This window comes from Vigna angularis, chromosome 6, assembly GCF_016808095.1.
Source record: "Vigna angularis cultivar LongXiaoDou No.4 chromosome 6, ASM1680809v1, whole genome shotgun sequence".
NCBI classification, from domain to species: domain Eukaryota; kingdom Viridiplantae; phylum Streptophyta; class Magnoliopsida; order Fabales; family Fabaceae; genus Vigna; species Vigna angularis.
Genome location: NC_068975.1, coordinates 25,148,138 through 25,158,140, shown reverse-complemented (window position 1 = coordinate 25,158,140; position 10,003 = coordinate 25,148,138). Strand labels below are relative to the sequence as shown.

At 29.7% G+C, this 10,003-nt stretch overlaps 1 protein-coding gene across 2 annotated transcripts; it reads right to left on the bottom strand.

Moving 5' to 3' along the window:
• Positions 1-5,426: 5,426 nt before the first annotated feature.
• On the bottom strand, positions 5,427-9,204 carry LOC108342325 (NAC domain-containing protein 86). Of its 2 annotated transcripts, none has more exons than XM_017580082.2 (7): positions 9,024-9,204; positions 8,673-8,920; positions 7,854-8,131; positions 7,336-7,701; positions 6,726-7,172; positions 6,277-6,361; positions 5,427-6,204 (listed from the first exon to the last, which is right to left on the bottom strand). In XM_017580082.2, exons 2-7 carry the CDS (start codon positions 8,833-8,835, stop codon positions 5,540-5,542), a joined length of 2,004 nt encoding a protein of 667 aa, XP_017435571.1. In that variant the 5' UTR covers positions 8,836-8,920; positions 9,024-9,204; the 3' UTR covers positions 5,427-5,539. The 2 variants fall into 2 exon arrangements, with proteins under 2 accessions (XP_017435571.1, XP_017435572.1); XM_017580083.2 differs by having other exon boundaries at positions 5,427-6,201.
• Positions 9,205-10,003: the final 799 nt, after the last annotated feature.

The following is a 10,003-nucleotide window of genomic DNA, read 5'->3' as shown; positions in this document are numbered from 1 at the left end:
ATATGAATTATTCTACGTATGGTTCTTTAAAAGTCTTGGCACGTCTACCTTCATTGTCTCTGACCTACAGTCCCCGTACCTGATGTATTCTTTGAGTGTTGGTTGTAGTTCACGAGAGTCAGTTCATTTAACTGATTCATGTTGTAAGTAACGTTCGTCATATATTGTACAATTGTACTCGATTTATTTTTAAATCTAAAAGTAACCCATTTCGGTTTTATTCTATTATGGGATAGGAGACTTCTCGGTCTCATTCCTATCGTTCGTCCTCGTTCTGAAGAGGGCTGAACGTTCGGTATAAAGATGACACTAAAGTGAAGAATTATAAAAGATGAAGAGTATATGAGATGAATGAAAGGTTGTGGATTTTGAACGAGTGTTCCGGGGAGGAACGACTCATGAGTGAATATTTGAAAGTTGTAAAGTATGACTGTGGTAATGCTAAGCTGTCGATTCATCCTGATGTTCCGTGAGTACTCGTCCTCACGTAGAGGAGAGTAGGTCATGTGTGGGAACGGCAGGAGGTCCTAGTCCTTAGGGGTACTTTAGACAGATAGGACTAACCTCGGGTGGCAGCTGATGGGAGTATTCTAGTTACTACATCACCCGGGTGCACGAACGTCGTAGCTACACAGGTTTCATACAGTCCGGACGGTCGGTCTAGTAGTAGGCCTTGCTTGAAGCGTATTATTAACTTTATCTGTGTGTTGATGTATGAATTGTATGATTTGTAACTGAATTAAATTACATAAGCTTACCCTGTGTTTTCCTTGTGTTGTCTCGTCTTGTACGTTCATCTTTTCGTTGCAATGATCATCCGTGTGGATGTGAGCAGAAGGAGACGCGCTATTGGAAGAGGCGCTGGAAGAAGGAAATTTGGAGGAAGAGAATCTCGTAGAAGTTGAAGTTAAGGCCGAACCGTAGAACGTTCGGTTAGTAGTATAGTTTAGTTAGTATATGGTGGTCATTCGATCACCCTCCCTTTTGTTAAGATTGACCGTTCGGTAATTCCTTTCGTAAACTGTTCGATCAGACTTGTACTGATCGTATAGTTTAATTTGAACTCTTACTGTTTATGTGCGTTCGGTCAGAACTGCACGTTTTTTTTAATGTAAGATTGAACTGATATATTACTAATTGTAATTATTTCTATTGTATGATTTATTACTCTATTTTTGGGATGTTACACTATGCAATATATTTTTTACTATTTTTAAAATTTTAAGAAGTTTGAGTATTATAAAATTTGTTTTTCCTCTTTTAAATTATTTGAATAACAAAACAAATTTAAAAATCTAGTTCAGAATTTGGTTCATTAGAAACTAAATTTTGACTAATTTTCAAGTACATAATGGTCACATTAAAAACAAAGAATTCGGTTCCAAAAGACTGATTATGAGAGAAACAAAATCATGTTATCATTGAAAATAGGTTTAATAGGTTCGGAGGTCCCTATATTTGTGGGTTCGTTTCAATTGGGTCCTCCAATTTTGAAAGTGATCAATTTGGTCCCTAATTTAACAAAATTGAGTCAATAATACCCTTTCCGTTAAATGCAATGGACTTCATTAACTTTTTAAACATGTGGTATGTTGAAGCATCCTTCAAATAAAACTGTGCCACCTGCAAATAAAAGGATGCCTCAACATGCCACATGTTTAAAAAGTTAACGTCGTCCATTATATTTAACGGAAAGGGTATTATTGACTCAATTTTGTTAAATTAGGGACCAAATTGATCACTTTCAAAATTGGAGGACCCAATTGAAACGAACCCACAAATATAAGGACCTCTGAACCTATTAAACCTTGAAAATACTACACACTATATTAAAAAAAAAAAATCAACGATTCTGTGTCAAAAAAATTTAAAAATTTGTAGAAAAAAATTCAACAAAAAAACATCTTCACTTTTAAATTATTAAATATAAAAACACTAAATCCTTAAAAATATTTCTTTACATTTACATATTTAAATACAATAAAAATAATAAATTTATTTCAAATATCTTAAATTGTTATATTTTATATTTCTTCTAAAATAAAATTTCTTAAATAAATTTCTATACTTTTTTATTTTTAAAATTTTATGAATTTCAATTAAAAATTCTATATTTTGCTATATTTTAAAATTTTAAAATTTCTATTTTTATATTTTTCTAAATATTTAATAAATTATAATAGTGTTTATATTTTTAAAATTTTTAAATTTCAATTAAAAAATTGATATTTTGTTATATTTTTATTTTCTTTTATATATTTTTTTAAAATAAAAATATTTTCTAAACAAAATTTTTATATTTCTATAATTTTAAATATTGTTTTTATATTTTTTCAAATGGAAATTTATATTTTTTTTCAAACGAAAAAAAATAGTTAAACTGCATGTACAGTAAAATGGTCTAGTTGAGGAAATAATGCATATGGTAATAAAGATGTAAAAAAGTTTACTGAAAAAAAATTCAAGAAAGTATGAAAAAAAAAACCCTTAAAGAATAGAAGAATTATAGTTTAGTTTTATTGGATAAGTAATCAAGACACTTATTGTTACATTATGTATTTATTTATTCATATGTTTGAATTATTTTTTTATTAAATTTAGTAAAATATTTATGTGAATAGGACTCATTACAAGTTTAAATAAGATGAATATAGTCAACTGAGTTATGCTTTATTTTACTATTATTTACTTACATTAATTCGACTTAAATATATTGATGACATAAATCCGTTAATGTTGATTATTTTGATCTAGAAAAAGGTAATTATAGTTAATCAAAGTTTATTTTTCTGTACATTTATAAAATAGTAATTACGATGACAAATATTATATTGAAAAAAATTTCATAATAAATAAAAATATATGAAAAAAACGTTTTCCTTATAAAATAAAACTAATTTAAATAAAAATCCATAGAAGTTGAATAAAAACCATTCCACCAATTAACTTTTATGAGTTAATTTTAATTGATAGAAAATAATTTCCTTTTTTCATAAATACTTATTGAAAATGTTCCAAATCAATTATTGGACTGCCCATATAAAATGTTTCAGTGTTTCATAGAAAAAATGAAGGGTCGTAAATAGTTAGTTTTACGGATAACGTGGAAATTGTTTATTATGGTGTTTGGTGACAAGATCCAACCGAAAACGACGCTTTAATTAAACTAATAATAAATAACAAAGGATTTCATTTTTTGAATAGAGAGATTGCAGATTTAAGAGGATAAAAAGTTATCAATGATAATATTGATTAAAAATAAACAGCAGAAATTTTAATTAATTTAAAATTGGTTTAAATGCTTATTTCGTCCTCATATGTTAAGAGGTTAATTTAAAATTGGTTTAAATGCTTATTTCGTCCTCATATGTTAAGAGATGAATTTCTGTTTACTATCCGGTTTTAAAAATGAAGACATTGGGTCCTATGTTATGAAAAGTGTATGAATAAGGTTATTTCCGTTAAGTTGACAACAACGACGTTAAGTCCATGCTGATATGGCTGTACTTTTTCTCTTCTCTCTTCTGCTGTCCAACTTTCTCTCTCTTGTTTAGCTTTTTCTTTGATGATTTGTTGAACTTGTTCTTTCTTTTTGGACCTTATTCATATACTTTTCATAACATAATGATCAATGTCTTCATTTTTAAAACTGGGTACTAAATAGAAATTTACAACGTAGGACGAAGTACATATTTAAGCCTTTAAAATTTTATATATTGTATACGTGTTGAATACCATAATAATTTTTAAATATTGGAATTTTAATTCATAATGTAAATCCTGATAGTACTTTCAAGATTTTTTACATGTCACATAACAAAATATATATATATATATATATATCATAAATTTTAAGAATAAATTAGTTTTAAATTGTTGATTTGTGTGTTTATTAAAAGAATTAGAAATCGAAATTTGTTAGAAACATTTTTATTTATATTCTAGATAATTTTGATGTACACAACACAATAAAGTAAATGTATATTAAAAACAATTACAAATATCAAACGATTAAAAGTAAATTAAACTAATAATTTTGTTAGGTATTGATCGAGTGGTGTACTACAGCACTAGACCTCAAATCAATTAATTGTTTGACAGGTACAATCTGTTGGAAGTCTCTCATCCACTAAGAGAAAGTCAATATGTAATATATAAGTAGGTGAAAACCTCACCTTACAACCTAATCTTATAAGGTTAAGTTAGGTTTAAAGTTCACTTTTTAACATGGTATCAAAACTAGATTATAGTCTATTCTAATAAGATTTGATTGTTATCGGGCCACTATATCGAACCACCTGGATCGTGAGAGGATGTATTGGAAGTCTCACATCAATTAGACTTGAAAGAACTTTGTAATTGAAATTGAAAGTGACGTTAAGAGCATTCAAGAAAAGTGTGAATAAGTGTTATAATTATGATATTAGAATGTGTTAGTTTGATGTATTGAAATAAGTGTAGTTTTTATTTTTATTTCCCAAATAACATAATCAAATGATAGAAGTTTGACATTTTTTTTTAAATTACCGAAATTTATAATTTTTAAAAAATTATAGAAATAGGTAAGTTGTGTTTAAGTAGTAAAAAATTATAGAAATGGGTAAGTTGTGTTTAAGTAGTACGATTTTATTTTGAATAAGTGTCAAGGTGACATATAAAACATTTTTAAAGTTAAAGCCGTAAGAATGTAATTTTACTTTAGTTTAGATCATTTTAAATTAAAGTTGTGTCAATGTGACATAATTCATCTGGGCATAACTTGTTTACTTCTGTAATTTTTTAAAAATAATTAAAAAAAATGAAAAAAATAATAATTGTTAATAAATTTTAGGCAAAAACATTAAATTTTGATTTGTATTTTTGTCAATTTTTTTTCTTTTTGAAAAAAAAAGTAACGATTAGCTACTTTTTAATTTTGTATACTATTAATTGTTACAAATTTTTTAGTTTGATAAAATGAAAATCTAATATTCGATAAAGAAAATTAAACTGAATTGATCTATATTTAGCAGAGTGTGGATAAAGTTAAAATAATATTTTTGAAACATATAATTTTAAAAAAAAAATTATATGGTCTGAGCATAGAATTTGAGGTGACGCAAGATAAGAGGTAATGGAAGCATTATGATATACTTACAAATAGCGAGCTTGATTATGAATATACATATGCTGATAAAATTAATAAAATTTTCTCGAAGGTTTAATATCATAAGATTCATGGAAATTTTGTTTATGTAAGACCATACAAATTATTTAGATAAAGATGAATTGAAATTATTGGCAAACTTTCTATGACGTTATAAATTTAAATTTTAGATTGAGTACGAATATATTTGCATAAACGTAGATACGATACCCCTTTACACAAAAGAAATGATATCAAAGTTATAATTATTGAATTGAATATAACTAATTATTATGAGTAAAGGAATGTGAGGAAGTAAAATTAATACAAATATTTGAAGGTATGAATGAGATGTGAGAAAAGTTAGAAACTAAAAACAAAATAAAAATTAGGGTATGTATGTATGTATGATTTCTAAGAGTGAACTATGATATGGTTAGCCCACATGGTAAACAGAGCCAACGATATAGTGAGGAAAATGCTTATCTTCTTTAGGACCATGCTAAAACCTTTCCCATATTTCATTCCAACCAACCAAACTTTTTCTTCTTCATTCCTCCTCACTCTCTCTTCTGCTTCTCTCATTCTCTTCATCGTGTAAACACTGCCACCATTTTTAAGCTCTGATTTCCAATCTTCCACAAATTCCTTTAGAAAAACACAATGCATCAACAACAATGCAAAGATGAATTCAAGGGCACTTCCTATTGTCTTTGATGGATTTCTTAGCTTCCCTGTCACATAGGCCTTAAACTTTCTAAAGAAAGACAGTCCTTCGCTAACTCTTGCATTCTCTATACACTCATTGCCAGCCATTACTGGATTCAGTTGAACTTTTAGGGTTTGTGAAGGAGCTACTTGATGAAAGAATGTATCAGCTACTTGATGAGTCGAGACAAACATTCCATGATTGGTTTTTGTTTCCTCAACAACATCAAAGTTTGTAGAATTTGAATAGTCAATGTTTTCCTCGTTTAGGAAGTTCTCATTCGGGTCTTCATCGTTCATGAATCCCATTGAAAATTCATCAATCTCAGTATCAGTTATTTCTTTGTTGCAACTGTGTTTCTCAAATCCTACTGCAAATAAAACATCTGTTATATACTAAAGAAAAAGGAGAAACATTGATAAATTATATGAATGGAAATTACCTTTCATCTCGTTTTCTTCCGTGTTAGTTTGGAAGTTTGAGATATCATCAATTGGAACAATATTTTGCTGCTCTTCCATAAAGCTCTGCCAAATTAAGTGGACAAAAGTTGATACAACAAGCATTCTTTTGTACAGACAGACTTACAAGTAATCAATAAGAAAAGAATTTTAAAAAAGTTTAATTTTTTAGGTATGGTTTTTAATATATATATATATATATATATATATATATATATATATATATATATATATATATATATATAATTATGATAAAAATTTCAAAAAAATGTACATTTATTATTTTTAATTTAATTATTGTAAAATTAATAAATCACAATGTAAAATTGTTTTATCCTATACCCATTATTAATGTAACCTAGAAATCCAATAATGGGTTTTCAGAATTAATATATGATTTTAAATTTGTATAGTTAGCACTACGACATACCTTTCCGACATTTTTGCTGGACATTCCCACCCATCTCAAATTGTCTGTCTTGAATCCATCATCAAGATCTCCAATCTCTATTGATCTTGTGTTTTGGTCTTCCCATGCTTTGTCAACAAATCCCATGGTGTTCATATCGTTGACATGATTGTAATTGGTGCCAACCATAAAAGTGAAGTCACTTTCATGAGGAGCATAGTTTTCATTGGCATTCATGAATGGCTGTGATGAGTAGTTGGATTGATTTATTAACTCCTGGGAAGCATGAGCAACCGAAAGAATTTCCTGCAAGATATCTGTTTCATTTCTGGTTCCACTCATGGAACTCGACCCTTGTGCCATCTTCAGCTTGGAAATTCCAACTTGAGGAAACTCCAGATCCTGCATCTGCAATGGAGGCATGCTAAACCTGTGCTGCATCCTTGCACACTCCAGTGCTACATCCACCTGTAAAACAAAATCATTACACACAATTTAACACGATGACTGTAGACTAATTAGATATTCATATAGTATTATTTCATATGATTTTAACGGATTTTTAGAAACGAAAAAAATGTATATATAAACATTATTAATGAACCCTAAGAGGAGGCTGGGAGTTAATTACCTTTGATGGAGGATAGCTCATGGATCCATAATTGGGAAATGAAGAAGTGGATGTTGTTGGAAGATTGAGCAAGTCTTCTGATAAGAAATGCGACCATGTTGTCTCATTGTCCCTTCTTCCACCATTGATATTGAAGGTATTCACATTTATGTTGGAGGAAGGGCATGCATCCAATGACATAAAATAATTTGAACTCTCTAAAACTTCACCTCTACCTTCAGAGTAGAGCTCGTTAATGCTTGATGATTGATCACTGGCAATGATCTGATTTGCATGGCTGGTGGTGACATTAACATAGTGTTGATCTCCAACTTTTGGAGGAATCACTGTAGTCTTCTTGAACACACGACAAAGAGCATATGCATCCTAAAAAGTCATATATAAAAAAAAAATTGATTAAATATCATTTTTTGAATAAAACTGTATATATATTTATCTGCAAGAAAAGAAATATACATAAAAGTGGCTTAAAATAATAATGCAGAGGAAAAGAATCTTGATAGGAACAGAAGATGAACCTGCAAGCCTGTGTTGGTTTCACACTGTGTCTCATCAAGACGATACTCATGCATAACCCAACCTGTACGACAACCATGTGGTGCCCTACCTCGATAGTAAACTAGGGTTTTCTTCATTCCTATTGCACAACTCTGAGAATTCACCTTACGGTCTTTTCCTGTGGCTTTCCAGTAACCAGATTTGGTTGCACGATTTGTTCTTGATCCATTCGGATATTTCCTATCTCGAGGACTGAAGAAATACCACTCCAAATCTTTTCCCGGTAACAATGACTTTCCTGTGTGTATACATACATAATATTACTCCATAAACATTGATTTCAGTATTGCATTGGTTACCGTAAGAAAGCATGGTCTTTAAAAAAGTAATCAAAGTTATTAGAAACTCCAAGTATATGCATTGATTGCATGGCGGAGTTATGTGTGTATGTCATGTGGAGAAGGTAATTCTTTTTCTCCTGTTGACTGTTTTTGACTTGGGAATCCCACTATTCCCTCGTTACTTTCTCTTGAACTTCACAATCACAATATCATTATAGCAAGTAAATTTGAATTAATGGCCTACAACTTACCTCTACGTTATCCCTAGATATTCCAACGCAGAAGAATATACTTGACCAATACAGCAAGTATGTGTTTCATGCATGATTTTCGTTAAAATCCAAACCAAAATCGTGAATGAAGAACTAATGATTAACCAACTAATAATGATTTGTCTATCAGAAAAAGGTTTCAGGTGTTTTTCAAACATCTATGAAATTTCGTTGGAAGAATGAGAAATCATGTGAAAAATTGTTATTGAATGTTATATATACTTACCCGGCAAGTCCCATGGTTCACACTTGTAAAGATCAACTTCAGGGATTATCTCTAACTCGATCTTACGACCATTTATCTTTCTTTTGAGATAATAAGAAACAAGTTCTTCATCTGTGGGGTGGAACCTAAACCCAGGAGGTAGTGAAACAGGAGCCATATTCATATATAAATGTGAACCTAAAAGAAACAAACTGGGTAGGATAGAGAAAAATTTACAGCTATACTTGTATGTATCCCTAATCAAAACCCTGCCATAAAACAATAACAGAAGAAACACTAATTAGCAACTGAAACAAACGTGTGTATATATGTAAGAAAACATAACTTATGAAGGAGACATATATATGAGACCTTAATTAGGAGAAAGAAGAGCCAGACAGACACAGAGGAAGAGGTTTGAGAGAAAGATTTGGAAGGCAAAGAGGAGGGTGGAATGTTGGGGTTGCTTGGGGTTTTGATAAAGAGGATTGAAAAAGAGAAGATTGGAAAAACAAAAAGCAAATTAGGACTAGTTGTCTCTTTCTTTTTTTTCTTTGAAGTACTTTTCGTTTGTTTTTTGATCAAACGAATGATTCCTCTTATCTTTGAGTTGAAGCTTGAGTTGATGGTTCTTACATGTATTTCTGTAACCTTAATTATAAATAACTGGCTTGTGTTCTCCAATGATCCTATGCTTCGTGATTGTTCTTTCTTAGATTCTGGCCTTCCATGCATGACCATACATATGAATAATGGATCTAATTCATACCTTTATTCGTTAGATTAAGAATCTATACATTAACGTGAGGAAACTATTGCCAACGAACTTTGGCGGCTGTTCCCAACTGAACTAACCACCCTTTCACACTTCTTTTTGCTTCAATTCATTCTTTTCAGCTTCATAAGGGTCCTTCCTTTTTCCCCCTTCTTCTTCTTCACCTTTGTTTTATGCCATTTTTAATAATCGATCAAAACTTTGATTTTTAGGTTTGGAATTCGAATCTCGATCGATCGGTTGAGTTCGTAATGATTTCTGTTTATACTATTATGGATGTAATATAAGAAGGCTTTAAAGTAGTATATTTAATCTTCCAGACATTTTCAGGTCTGAATGAAATAAATAAATAAATGAATTGGTTCTGCATTATTATGTCTACTGTAAAATTATTATTTAATCTTACTGGACTTTCTCACTTCAACGAATATATCGAATTGATTTTAACAGATTAATTTTTTTTTACAAAATATGGTTTAAGTAAAATCAATAAATTCAATTCAATTTTTGAAACCATACAATACACAAATTATTTTAAACATTCTACATAATGATTTTCTTTTATAATATTCTATAT

Bases quoted from the DNA above. Each gene is read 5' to 3' on its own strand.
- LOC108342325 (XM_017580082.2), bottom strand. From the start codon at position 8,835: ATGAATATGGCTCCTGTTTCACTACCTCCTGGGTTTAGGTTCCACCCC. The intron at 8,132-8,672 runs GTAAGTATATAT...GTATACACACAG, and splicing joins TGAACCATGGGACTTGCCGG to GAAAGTCATTGTTACCGGGA. The intron at 7,702-7,853 runs GTTCATCTTCTG...ATGACTTTTTAG, and splicing joins AAACCAACACAGGCTTGCAG to GATGCATATGCTCTTTGTCG.